The following is a 14,617-nucleotide window of genomic DNA, read 5'->3' as shown; positions in this document are numbered from 1 at the left end:
GCAGCCCTGTCCCTGTTTTGGCCCTGTTCTTTAAGAGTGTGGTTTTGCAGAACATGGGGACTTTTAAGCATTGAAAGAAATGCTGCCCTTTGTGGTTCGTGCGGTAGAAAACTGTCAAGTGGTTGTTTGCAAGCTTTCTCTAGAACATTTATTTTATACTGTTAAAACAGTATCATGCCACCCTTTTCATACTCTTCCTACCAGTTGTATGTCCATTAGGGCATATACAGTAATTTCGTCAGCATTTTCCTCTCTGCCATTTACATAGAAAGTTCACCTGAAATTATTTGCATTGAATTAGATTAGTGCAACTAGATCTCTGTAATTGTAATTATATTTCAGTATGCAAAACAGTTTTTGAATTTCTTAATCAGAAACTCTGTGGTACCTTAATTAAAACTCTAAGAATGTACATTTATGGTGTATTAATTAACTGATAGTGTAAACACCACAAGGACATTAGGCCCAGGGTTGGTGTCATGAAGTTGGCATGTCTTTAACGTGTACGAAGCTGAACTTCCTTAGGGTCAAAGGACTCTAGTGTCCTAGCCGTGTGAAGTATAAAGAAAGTTTGATTGATTTTTCTTCCCTAAATTCATGACATTTCATCCTGATGAAACTAATACACGTCCACTGTATTTGACCGCTTGTACACCCAGCCGCAGCACACCCTCACAGCCCTCGTTGCTGAGCTTCTCTAGGCACGCCTTCCAACGGAGGAGCAAACCTGTGTTCCCCAAACATGCCCTCCCTTCTCTCCTTTTCTCCCCTGGTCACTTCGTCATCGGGCTTCCCCGGTTATTCTGTTTGCCCCGGCTCATGATTAGTGTTCCTTTTTCTAAACCACAGTCTCAGCTAGTGCCTTGCCTCGTACTGTTGTATTTTTTAAAATATCTTTTCTTCCTAAATTGATTGCAGGCTCTATAAGAGAATAGAGCTAGTTTTGATGTCTTTCTCCCTGTGTAGCACCTTACAAAAACTGAGTAGGTAGATGCCCGATTTGTAGTGGACTGAAGTAGCCAACCAAGGTTTATGTCCGGAGAGGCACACTTTAGTTCTCAGGCTAGAAGCATATCACATTTCAACCGGAATGTGCCAAACCTGTGCACACACAATGGTTGGTTAAAATAATTTTTTCCGTCTTTAGACTTCAGAATTTTAACTCATAGATTAAAATATTCAGCTATAAAAATATTCTTTTGCAATGATGAGGAGAACATGTATACAAGAGAAAGCTGGTATTAGGTAAAATGTCAAGTCATTCCAGTGGCTTACCCCAGGTGCTCAAAATATTTTATTGAAGAAATGAAGAAAGTAGCCCTGACTGGAGTGGCTCAGTGGGTTGGGCATCATCCCGCAAAATGAAAGGCTGCCAGTTTGATTCCCACTCAGGGCACATGCCTGGGCTGTGGAACAGGTCCCTGGTGGGGGAAGGGGGGGCAGTGAGAGGCAACCGATGGATGTTTCTCTTGCACATCGATGTTTCTGTCCCTCTCTTTCTCCATTCCTTCCTCTCTCTGAAAATAAGTAAGTAGAATCTTGTTTTTAAAAAAGAAAAGAAGGAAATAAAGGTAGGTGTTGGTTCAAAGTGACATTTCTGAATAAGGAAAAAATTAATAGTTAAAGCTGTGAATTTGAAAGGAAGTACTATTTTACCCTCACATAATAAAACGTTTTGAAGGGTTTAAGTGTGTAGTCCCTGGTTTTGTGATTTGCTTTGTGTGTGGTACTGGGCAATTTATACTTTTCTGAGACTGATTTTCCTTATCTATAAAATGAAGATAACCAAAGAAATATTGTGTGCAGATGCTTAATAAGTGGTCCTTGTGATTTTTAAGCAAAGTCTACATAATACCTAAGAGTAAACTAAGTTCCTAGACCAGATTTTGTATTCTGTAATCAGAATACACATAAAACATTACTATCATGAAATCCTGCATTGTGTTACTTCTTTAAATGTTCACTTCAGTAGTTTCTATCGGAGAGCATATCCTAAAGGTAAAAACAAGATTTTTTTCCTAGGGGTATCTGTCATCCAATTACAAATGAATTTCACCTTATTTCAAGAATGATTATGTAGAAAAAATATTATTCTTTAAAATTTTATTAATTGCTTCTGCAGCTTTTTAATGCAAAATGAAATTCCTATGTTTCTTATATAATCAGTTCCTGTACAAATAATTAAAATATTTTTACTTTTGCAACCCAACACATAGAGGTGGAAATTAAAATGAGACAATGTCAAAAGAAGACAAACAATATTTTTCAAATTTCCTACTTAAAACATTTTTCTTTTTGCTTATTAGAAGGTTTGGTGCACATCAGTGACATTTTGCTACTTTTGCCCTCTTTTAAAAAATAAAGCACATACACACACACCCTTTTAAGGAACTTGGGGAAAAAACAACTGAGAATAAATATCTCAGTTTTATACTCCTGAGAAATAGAAAAAATGCCTTTCTTAATGTAGTAAGCATTCAAGTCCTGAGAGCAAGCCTCTTCAGCATTGTTCCTTCTTGTGTTTGTGCTCCTAAATTAAAATGCATGTTTTAATTGCTGCAACTGTAATTTATTCAGAAATGGTATAATTATGAGGCATGAAGAGAGAATGTGCATCATCCTTTTATTATCTTTCTCCATTTTTGTTTTAACCTTTTCTCTCAACCTTGGCTCAAGTCTAAAGAGATAAACTAGTGTAGTTTCTGCTAGCTAAAGGAATACACCTGGCCACTGCTTTTTCAATTCCTAGTAAACAGGAAGTGCCTTAGCATCTCCCAGCAACAAAGTTAGTTAAATTGCGAAATAAATATTGAGAACAATGAAGTTATGATGGCTTTAAAATTGGGCAACTTTTCTCAGCAACTGGTTTAGGAAGTTTTGTTAGTTCTGGTAAATGGGTAAGTAGATCTTTTCCGCAACATTGTATTATAAAAATTTTCAAACATCCAGAAAAGTTGAAAGAATTTTACAGTGGACACTGGAATACCTACCGCCTAGACTCTACCATTAACTTTTACATACTTGCTTTATCACATAGATAGATTTTTAAAGGATTTAACTTTTGCCTTTTAGGAGTCTTTAAATGTCATACCCAAAAGGGAGAATTAGTACATTTCCTTACCTGGAGAAAAATTGTACTGATTCCAGCCTTAGGACACACAATAGAAAAATGACATGAGACTATTCTTAGGAATAATTAATTGACTGAAAATGAGGAATACAGCTCCCTAAACCTCGGGGGTCTGATGGCTGTAAAATAACTAGATCAGGACATTACATCATATTTTGTTTTTTATGGTGAGTTGGGCTTATTACTGTGCTTGTAGATTTTTCTCTTGAAGATCTACTGGCACAATTTCTAACAAGTGACTGTTTATTTTCTCTCTTTCAGAAACGGCCATCTTTCAAGCAAATCATTTCAATTCTGGACTCCATGTCAAATGACACCAACCTCCCTGACCAGTGTAACTCATTCCTGCACAACAAGGCCGAGTGGAGGTAGGCAGGCCTTGCTCAATAGTCACGTCCTCTGGCTTTGCAGGACCGTGACTAGCCTAAGCGAAGAAGAGAACCCGAAAACTTGGTGACGGTCCCGATTTCTAAGTATAGCTTAGAACTTGGGGCTTTTTGTTTTGTTTTGTTTTTGTTTTTGTGTTAAAAATTTTTGGAGATCTAATAATTCCTCCATTTCATAGGTTAGCAAAAAAGAGTATTCCTCTAAGCCTGTTGCCTTATCACATGGTATGAGTTTTGGGAAGATTACTGAAGTCATATCTTGAGACCAAAGACAGTTACCAGACATTGCTCTGTGTACTCTGTGTGTCGGGAAGCTTGGGCCTTTGTCCAGTGAGAAATAAAAATACTGTTTGCCTGGAAATTTGCAGAGAGCACCGTATGTAGATGGAGGAGGTAGAGAGGCTATAAAAGCACTTTTAAAAGAAAACTTTTGATGTTATAAATCCTGTTAAATTGTGTCAAGTGTAAAACAAGTTTAGTAATGAGAAAATTGTATCGTGTGAGTGGAAGAAATAAGCTTGGGATGAGACATTTGAGCCAGGTCACATGATGCACGAATATAAATAGCATGCTTGGGAGCTGACATTATTCCTCCCTGACTCAGCAGAGATTTAAGTAACCTCCTCTCTGCTCCTGAGAGCCTTGGCGGAAATGTGATGCCTTGCGCCGCCTGCTGATGCCAAATGAATACTGCACTCACTTTGAAAAATGACGGAGTTGTTTTCTCCTCTTGTTAGATATGTCTTTGAGCTATTTGGTTGGTGTTTTACAATAACTTTACTTATTTTTATCCTTTTGAAATCTCTGTCAAAGTCTAGTGAGTTAAATAAATTTTTATGTAGGGATACAAAAGGTAGTACTGTCTGCTTTAGTCTAGGTATGAGGGCTTTGTTCTGGGCTGAAATAATAAAGCAAAACATGTAAGCAATCTTTGTTTCCTACAATAGGAGTTCAGCACAAATCTAAACAGATCACTCCCCCTTCAGATCCATATAAGGAGTTCCCATTCCTCTAGGACAGAAGCCAAAAATACTTAGCAAGTCTCATGAGCCCCACTTTACTCTGGCCTCAGCAACCACGTCTTAAGAATATCAGTCCTTAATTCTGTCTCTCTGTCCCTCGACAGATGCATATTTTTCCCTCACTCGGTTTTTACAAGATGCAGTTTGTTCTGTTTAAAATTTACTCCTGTTCAGAGCATGCAAAGTATACCAAGTCAATCATGTTATTTTACCTGTCGAACTGGCAAAGGCCAAAAAAGTACCGACACTCCCCACAGTGTGAGGACAGGGAGGTGGGCTCTCGCATACACTGCTAGCAGAACTGTGAATTGGTACAAGCATTAGAATCGGGAGCCTTTAAAATTTTCCTGCTATTTGCCCTAGAAATTGCATCTTTAGGAAACTGTTCTAAGGAAGAAGCGATGTGGACAAAGATATATCCCCAAAGGGTTTCATGGTTAAAAATAAAAAGCATCTTCAAGATTCAACATTAGAAAAATGGGGAATGGTTACATAAAATACTGGTTTATCCATAAACTATTGCAAAGCCACTAAAAATTACATTCCTGATGTGGTGTCAGAAGTTCACGTGTCAGAAGTCAAGGTGTCATTACCTGCACAGTGTTAGGGGTCAGCTGACAAGGCCACTAGGGGGCTTCTGAGAGCTGGTCATCTGTTTCTTCATCTGGGTGCTGGTTATATAGGTGTGTTCACATAGTGAAAATTTATCAAATTGTGCTCTTTGCATATGTACACATTCTGTACATATGTTATACTTCAATAAAAATGTAACTTAAAAAAAATAAGTAAATAAAACCCATCCCTGTTTAAAACACCATCCCTAATGCCAGAGAGCAAGTAAAAAAAATAACATGTCTTTGAGGAAGAGTTTCCTGGCCCCAGACTAGAAGAGGTTCCACCTCATATGCTTGGGCAGCATCTCCTCCATAGCCCACTACTGCTTTTGGAATCAGTAAGTAATTCTACAGTTTGTTTAGTGTGTGTCTCATAGCCTAAAACGGGACAGGGTCAGATCACCTCTTCTGTTCATCATTGTGCCTGCAGCATCTAGAATGTGCCTTGACCATAGCAGTTGCTCAATAAATATTTGGGGAAGGGAATGCCATGGTGCTAATAATATAAAAAGACAATATGGTATTACCCATGAGAATATAAATAGGCAAGTTACTTTGTCATGCCAAATATCTTCTCCCAAGTTCATTCAGATATCCATTGAAGGTCTGCTGGGGCCACAGTGCCCTTCCAGGTGTTGGGGTTCGGAGATGAGCAGGGCAGTCCCGATGCACACAGACGGCCTGGGGTTAAACTGCTAAACATAAGTACACAAACAATTATCTCATTTACTATTTCGAAAAGTATTATGTCAGTGAAGAACTGGACATCTGAGAGGATATAACCGTGAAATCTAATCCAGTTGAGGATATAATTAAAGGGTTCCCTGAGGAAATGCTCTTTGATCTCTTATCCAAAGGATTTGGAGGATTTTAATCCTACTACTGATACCCTTGAGGTGGGAGTCTTTTGAAGTGTATCAACAAAATTAGAAAAGAAGGGGAAAGTTGGTAAGTTTGTTGTATAAAAATGTAAAGCCTCCACATGAGCGAGAGCAATGCGCTCCTTCATAAATAGAATTTCAGAACAAATGACATACTGTACAATAGATCAGCAGTTCTAAAAGTTTTTGGTCTCAGGACTTCCTTACACTCTGAAGAATTTGTTTCAATGTTACATCTGTCAGTACTTATCAAAACTAGAACTGGGAAAAATGTACATATGTATTTATTGATTTGTTTAAAAGATCATGGTAAGTCCCGCTTCTGCATCCCACCTGTGGCCCTCTCATGCGTCACGCACCACGTCTCCGGGAAGCACACTCGTGAGAGAGTGAGGGCAGAAAAGGCACATCATATCTTCATGTTACTCTGAAAACCCGTTTCACCTCTCAGATTCGTTGAAAAGCTCTCATGGGTCCCCAGACTGCACTTTGAAAACCTCTGTGATAGACAGTTACTGTCATTAAACTAACATTTTAATGAAAATATCACACTAAAGAATGGGAAAAAGCATTTCATAAAAGGAGAAACCCAGGGGCCAAGAAACACATGAAATACATGCAACCTCATTCAGCAATCAAATATTAAAAGGGAATGTAATTCATTTGACAGATTGGCAAAAATTTATATTATGAAAATAACCCAGTTATAAATTTTCTCCGACATTGCTGGTGATAAAATACTACCTTCATAAAAGAGGCGCTCCTAAACATGTGAGTGAGGAGATTGTACGAGAATAGATGACACACCCTTCATAGAATTCTAAACCAGGAAGTAGCAATCAAAGGAGATTTGGGGATTTCTGTGGTTTTTAAAAATTATGATGTCTCCTTTCACAGAATAGTATGGAACAACTCATGATACTAGAGATCTGATCAATTTTTTTAAATAGAGGCTACAGTTCAGTATGTTTAGAATGATTCCATTTTGGTAAAAGAAACATGTATTTATGTGTATGTGTGTGTGTGTGTGTGTGTGCACATAGAGAAGAGTATCAAAAGGTTATTGTAATCATTGGGTGATGAGATTATGGGAGAATGTCTTGTATTTGTATATCTTTATTTTCCACAATAAACCTGGGTGGGTTGAATAATAAATTGAATGTTTTAAATGCTTCAAGATGGAAAGATGAGGGGAATAAAATTGGTACAACACTGATGTGTTTTAGGAAAAGGTGAAGAGTTGCCCATGGGCGGCCTCATCAGCTTTCTTTCAGGAACTAGCGTATCCTGAGAGCTGAGGGGACACAGACCTTTGCCTGAAGCACTGAACTGCTGTGTGAATACCAGCAGAGCTGTTTTATCTGAGCTCAGGCCTTGGTTAAAAACCTGGAGAGTGATAACAATATTAATTAGAATAACAGTAATAAACATAGCTGTCATGTATTACATTCTTACCAGATACTTATACTTTGTTTGGATTGTCATTCTTAATCCACACAGCAACCCTGACACCACAGAGGCCAAGACCAAGGCCTGGACACGTCGGGTGACCTGCCCCAGCCCGTGCCCAGGGCCAGGGTGGAAGCCAGGCTGGTGGATCCCACGGGCCTGTGGCAGCACAGACACTGTGCGGTGCTGTCCCGGGACTCGAGGCCAGTGTCCTGCCACCCACTTCTGAGTGCGCACTGTTCACTTGACTAGACTCCTTTCAGTGAGGAGAAATATTGTAGGGCATGATTGTTTTAGGTTATGATTAAGGAAAAAAGCTACCTCACTCCATAGATCAGGTACTGAAAAGCATCAAATGCTTTGTCAGATCATCTGAATACTTCAAAAGACAACACGTTCAGACAACTCCTCCTTTTCCCCAGCTTCGGTGTCTGAAATATGTGAGTGTTGTCCAAAGCATGTGTTGTGAATTAAAGCCACAGTGAAGTCAGATTCCAGTGCTGCTCTGCTGTTTCTGGCGAATGATTGTTTTCTGGTTGAGCTTCCTCTACACAAAGACCAGATGGAACATCTAGTTTTAGAAAATTAAATGACTACTCTGGAAAATCTTTTTAAAGCCAGGTTATTTAAAACCACCTAAATTATGTTCTTAATTTTGACATAGTAAATGATAGGACAGAAATCTTGTTTGTCCTCCTATTGACTTACCAGTGGTGAGCATTAAGATCAGGAAATGTGTCCTCCTGTTGCCATGTCCTTGCCCCCATGGGACTCCCTGCCACAACCCACACTCAGTGAGCTGTGTGGTGCCCTGCTGGAGCCCTCAGAGCTCTGTCTGTCAGCAAAACACTGTTGGTTGTGGTCTGTCTCGGTGGTCAAAATACTCTCACTGTGGCGTGGCTGCTTAAAAATGAGAAATAAAGATGAAAAAAATGTCCTCTTTGCCATTTGGATATTAGCACAAATTTAATATGTAAGACCAAATATAATATGCATAATATATACTTATCATGTAATATATATAATAAAGCTCATTTTTTACTAATTGACCTTTTATTTCAAAGTAAGTTTCTGTCTAATAAAAGAAGATAATTATAGTTCATTGCCTGTTTTTAGCATTTGGAAAATTGATACTAGTCGAAGTCAGCCTTGGTTAGATTTTGTTTAGGAGTAAAACTGTAATTTTCATCAATTGAAACATTTAAACCATATTTTTTTACAACAGGAAAGTTACATAAATGCATCAGCAGATGCATTTGGATGCTAAACAATGCATCAGCCAAACGGGGACAGCAAGGGGGGCGGCTGTCTTTGCACTGCCCCAGAGGGTCTGGGCTACCCTTTCATGGTGTGCGCCCCCCAAACACTGCGTCGGGTCCCGGGGTGTCTAGCACAGCAGCTTTGAGAGCTAGGCCTGAGAAACAAACAGAGGGGAACAGATTAAGGAGGAAAATATTTACTGTCAGAGTTCATTTTTCTGTGTCACAGCTTCCAGCTGACCTAGCTGTTGGGATCTGTTTTCCAGAAGGGCGCCAAATCACAGTGGGCTCCCAGAGCCAGAGCCTCAGATGAATCCTCACCTTAAATTACAAGTGAGATCACATATGTTTGGTCCTTTGCTCTGATCAGAACATCCATGAGCTCAGTCTCCCTAGCAGGAGAGTCAGCACAGCCTGGCAGGAGCCGCTGCTCTGGCCACCAAATGTCACCCGCCTATGCTCTCATTGACTAAAGATGGCTCTTGCTTTCTTTTGTAATGAAAGTTGAACCTGAGCTTTTTCACAGTAATTTTCCCCCTCAATCCTCCACTGGTAAATTAAAAACAAACATTTGTGAATGGGTATAATATTTATGTCTGAAACACCAGCGGTAAAATTTGGACTTTATGACATAGTCATAGTTCTGGAAGACAGCTGATTCAGTGCCTTTCCTGAGGGACTATAGTGTGACTTTACCATATTGTTTCTATTATTTCAAATGGCACCAGGGAAGTAAAGTGTCAGGCCCAAATCCAGACCCACCTCAAGAGCTGTTCCCTGAGTTGGGATTTGCCAGCAAGTACCCAGAGTTGGTTTTGTTTCCCTTCATTTCGTTCTCATCTTCAGGGGCATTGGAATAAGCTGTCCACTTATTCTGACTTCCCATGGAAATAAAAAGGGCAGATTGTGTTTGCGTATATCCACTAACTTAGGTCTGGGGCGTTGCCCAGTGTGCCATGCAGGTTTGCCTCAGTGGCACCTGGCTGCAGCTGTGGGCTGCACTCAACAGCTAACCCACAAGTCACCTGTTTCCAGCTTCTTCCTTCTCTCTGTGTGCCTCGTGCCTTCTCTGGCCCTTCTTCCCTCAGGTTCTCCCCCCCCCATCTCTCTCTCTCCCTCTCTCTCTCTCTCTCTCTCTCTCTCTGTCTCTCTCTCGTTCTCTCTCTTTCTCTCCCCCCCTCCCCCCCCTCTCTCCTTCTTTCTCATTTTTGCATTACTGTGCTTTTCTCACGGGCTGTTCAGAAACTCAAGGGAAAGAACCTCCAGCTCTCAGAGCATGAGTTGAGACTTAAACATGGTGATGACCCTGCAGGAGAAAAAAATCCGCACTGAGCCATCTTAACCAGCTTCAGTTTCTATAAAGGACAGGTTTCTGCAGCTGGTCATGTTGTTCCAAGTGGTGAGGTTGGTCAGCCTTAGAGACAAAGGAGGGAACTTTCTTTTAAAGTATTACAGTTAAAAAGAACTTTGGAGTGCCTCTGGCCCAGGATTTCCTACATGTGCCTGATTGTAAAAATTGTCTAGATCTTTTATTAAATAATGGAAATTCCTGCGCTCTGTCCAGCACTACTGAATCTTGAACTCTAAGGAAGGGTCCTAGGAACCTTCCTTAGGGTTTTTGTTTAACAGGCTGCACAGGTAATGATTAGGGTCAGGCAAGTTGGGAATCCCTGATGTAAGGTAACCGTCATCCCTTACAACTGAGGAGACAGTCAGCTTAATCAATTGTTTGAGCTACTCAGCCAGTGAACACGCTAATGTGAATTTACTCACAGTGTGGTATTGATCACCGAACATGAGTGTCATTTTCCCGTCTCTCTATATATGAGATCAGGAACTGTTACGAGAGTAGGAGCTGTTACATAAATAGTCCGTTGTAAAGTGTAAGGAGTTAGACGAATGTAAGCATTTATTAAATGTCTAAACCAGAACACTGGCTCTATAGCTTTCGCTCTGACCCAGGGGCTCATCAAAGCTTTGTTAAAGTATTTTGAGCTTGTTTTTCCAAACTAGAAACTACCCGTTGATCTTGAAGGCTATGAAAGGTTTGTTATTTTCTGTTGCTCTCTAGTTTAAAAGCACAAGTTTTCACCTTTTACCTTGATTCAGCATTCCAGTGGACCCACTACGCATTTACTATACCTCTCCAGCAAAGTCGAGACTTAAACCAGTTATTTCTGTGCAGGTGTGAAATTGAAGCAACTCTGGAGAGATTGAAGAAACTAGAACGTGATCTCAGCTTTAAAGAGCAGGAACTCAAAGAACGAGAAAGACGTCTGAAGATGTGGGAGCAAAAACTAACGGAGCAGTCCAACACCCCGGTGAGTGTTCCCTGTGGGGTTAACCTGCCCCCCCCACACCCCCACCTAGAAGACGCGGCTGAGCATGGCGGCACGGCAGCTTGCCCTCCCACTGCCACCTCCGCACTTCCTGCCTAACACCTGTGTATATTATAAAGGGCCCACACTCACACTCAAGTAGAACAAGCTCATGTCTCACATCAATTAACAAAATGCCAGGAATTACTAAGAAAAGCTTATCCTATTTCTGGCTCTTTCCCTAGGAACTGTTATTCTGTCAGTGTGTTCGCATATTAGAACTAAAAAATAAAATCCATCATATTTTCACACCATCTGCTAGATGCCCAGAACATGTGCCTTAATGCTGTTTAACTCTTGAAAGTTCATCAGTAACTTAAAACGTGACACCAAGGCAGCTAGTTGTCTAATAAGCAAGTCTTCGATGTATCAGAACTTAACCAAGTTTTTCTTCTAGAAGAAAGCTATTTTAATGACATTTAATAAAGCTAATAAATGACAAACATTAATGTTCCTTACTCAGTTTAGCATTATCATCATGGGAAGTAAAAGACTGGAAAAAGACTTCTCTCTCAGGACAAGCCTCCAATATTTATTACACCTGGGAAACACCTTGGTTTCTTCCAAGCTTTGTAATTTGAGGAAGTTAATCCTCTTTAAGGATTGTACTATTTATATCCTTACCTTGAGCTTATATATTGACAAGCTATATTAAAGTATAATCATATTTCAGCATTCTTTTCTATTTTAAATGATTTATCATTTTGGAAATGAAGTATAAATTTATCATTGGTTTTACCAGGGCTTTTAATGGGTCATATTTCTCCATTTTAAAATCACAAGTATGGGTAAGATTAAAAGTATATTTGTTATATATTTTAAGCTTATTATTGATAATTGCTATGGCAATTATACCAAAAAAAATACTCAAATACCCTTCACTTGGTGACCTTCAACTAGCTTTCCTATTTTTAAAAGCCCTAATCTCCATTAAGCAGCCAATGCCCAACTGCAAAGTATATTTTCCAGTGTCTGAAAATTAAAATAGTTTGCCTCCTTTTCCAGTGTGTGTGGAGAAGCAACCTGATATCCAAAAAAAGGGAAATTACAGTGAAGACAAATGTTTATTATTAGATTTAACTTTTTCAGAAATGACTTTGGTTATTCAGGGAATCCCAAAGTAAGAACTGAATTGCTATACATAAGACTATCATGGGTATTTAAAAGTAGCACATTTTATAAGTTTAGTGAATTTAACTTAGCTCCCAAGAAAGATGTGGAGGGCAGTCTCCTGTTCTGGTCGAACTGATACCAGCAGGCAGACTCAGAAAGCATTCCCCTGAGGATGTGTGAGGGAGCACTGCTATCCCCAGAGCTGAGGAGAGGCAGAAGCACGGCGCTCTTTCTGAGAGGCTTTTTTTTTTCAGTACTTTGAAATCTTAAACTGTAAAGCATTGCATGGCTTGACTCTTGATGTAGCATTGTAATAAAAAAAATGTAAGCCACCTATTAAAGTATGCTTTAGAACCTTTCTTTGATTTACTGGCATTAGTTTTGCTAAGAAATTATGGGCTCCCTTGCACACGTCCTTGCTATTATTAGAAACACAGTTGTGTAATAAAGAATAGACACTGAGTGCTCAGTGGGTTGTATGTGGCACTTGAACGGCTGAGGGCTGCCGTCTAGTAATGGACAGCATGAAGCACCATCGCACTGAGATTTCCTTCCCTATTTTTCACTTAGGAGGGCTACTTTTTCTTTCTCTACAGGCTTGCTTTTAATGTCTCTTCTGCTTAGAGCTGGTATTTCTGAAGGAAAGAAAGTTTGTGCTCAGGTATTTTATAAATAGGTGTTTTCTTTTATCCTCACATCAGTGTCTAGATGACTTTCAATAAGGTTTCTGAGAGAAAGATAAAGTAAACCTTTTAAAAAGGAAGTGACTGGAAGTTTAAATTTCCTGTAGGTAGCCTCATCTTAATTATAGAAGTTTGACATTGACATACTTCATTTAAAATTGCATTACTGGATTTTTTTCAAGGAAGGACAACTATATTTCCCTCTGAAATTAAAAAATTAAAAATATTTAGTAAGAAGAATTCTCCATACATAAATATGAATGATGTTTATTCTTAAAATTATTGTAGCTTGATGTAAAAACAAACTTCTTTTAATAGTAAAAGCTTGTTTGAGAGACATTTACTGAGATCTTAACATAACATCAGGAAGAACCCTTTAAATGATAAAATAAATAAGCAAAGACTTTCCTGAGAGTATCTTACAATTGAAAACAAGTTTGAGAAGCTTGGAAATTTGACTACTAGGAAAATAATATCCTGTTTTCAGTGTTAAAGGATCTAAAGCAATTTTTTCTTTTATATAGTTGGTACTTTTTTTAGCTGAATTAGATGATGTTCTTATTGAACTAACAACTTCAGCAGTCTTTTCTTAATAGACTAGGATATTTTTTTGAAACTTACCTCCAACTTTAATTTTAAAAAAAGGAAATTGTCCCTTAAAAATATCTTTATACCCAGAATGTAAAGGTCACCCCATTGTTTTATATTTGTACATTGTTTGTCTTAAACCTATCCACATTTAAACAATACCAAAAATACAAGCCTTAATTTATTTCTAAAAAAAAAGGCAATAACACTTTTCAGAGCCAAACAATTTTACTCCCAAAATGAATATGACCAACATTTATGGGAATAGGATTACTCTTCAAAATAATTACATAAGGCAGGAAATAAATGTCTGTATCCATTGTGAAAAGGAGAATTCCTAGAAAAAAAAAGTTCTGCTAAGAGAAAAAAACGTACATAGAGAATAGAGAAAAAGGTAATAATCTAAATTAATAGTAATGTCCTCTCCTCCCTATTTTCATATGTATTTATGTGCTTGTTTATAACATAAACATTAGAGACAAGATCTAGAATTTGTTCTCAAGTAAATTATTTCATAAACTGAATAAGTAGTATTGTATCTTCTCTGGCTGTAATAAATAATAAATGGAGACAAGTAAATTGTAGACTCATTTCAGTTTAGAGTCAGACACTAATTTGGCTGAAAGCGTCACTAATAACCTCACTTCCCTAGAACCGTATGGACCGCTAGCTGTTGGCACGCTTCTGCTAAGCTTTTCTTCTTTGGTACAAGTTTTCTCAATTTTTACTTGAGATGTCATCTCAACTTAATTTCTTTTTTAATATGACAATTAACTAATATTTCTCCATGAAAGTGAAATTGGGAAAAATTAAGAAAAGTTCTAAAATCTACTTTGTTTTAAGCAAAAGGAGAGCTTAAAACTTGCAACATCCTTCCCATTTGAAATTTGGCTTGCACACTTTTGGCTGTGATTTATTCTGCCATTTATAAATTACGGCAGATACCCTGGAGTCAAATCTGCCGTTAAATAAATTCTCACGTGATTTCCTATATTCACTTATTTCCCTAATCATTCACCCTCCGTGCATTGCCTGCTAATTTTGTGGTATCTGTTTCCTTTATTTAAATTGGTCCTAATTTCTCTTTTTACTTCTGTCCTCTCTTCCCTCGTGA

General features: G+C 38.5%; 1 protein-coding gene and 1 long non-coding RNA gene across 6 annotated transcripts in view; one reads left to right on the top strand and one right to left on the bottom strand.

Annotated features, from left to right (window-relative positions):
* Nucleotides 1-14,617, top strand: part of MAP3K20 (mitogen-activated protein kinase kinase kinase 20) — a 160,548-nt gene that overhangs the window by 103,673 nt on the left and 42,258 nt on the right. For all 5 annotated transcript variants that reach the window (XM_028509228.2, XM_036023283.1, XM_036023282.1 and 2 more), the window contains 2 exons: nucleotides 3,392-3,498; nucleotides 10,927-11,062. In XM_028509228.2, the coding sequence (XP_028365029.1) occupies nucleotides 3,392-3,498; nucleotides 10,927-11,062 (243 nt within the window). The remainder of the gene's footprint in view (nucleotides 1-3,391; nucleotides 3,499-10,926; nucleotides 11,063-14,617) is intronic.
* LOC118500077 lies at nucleotides 12,485-14,611 on the bottom strand. Its single transcript, XR_004902607.1, has 2 exons — nucleotides 14,522-14,611; nucleotides 12,485-12,959 (listed from the first exon to the last, which is right to left on the bottom strand). It is a non-coding gene; the product is annotated as an uncharacterized LOC118500077 (long non-coding RNA).

This window comes from Phyllostomus discolor, chromosome 4, assembly GCF_004126475.2.
Source record: "Phyllostomus discolor isolate MPI-MPIP mPhyDis1 chromosome 4, mPhyDis1.pri.v3, whole genome shotgun sequence".
Lineage (NCBI taxonomy): Eukaryota > Metazoa > Chordata > Mammalia > Chiroptera > Phyllostomidae > Phyllostomus > Phyllostomus discolor.
Note: the sequence above shows the minus strand (reverse complement) of the source record. Positions and strands in the feature narration are given on the sequence as shown.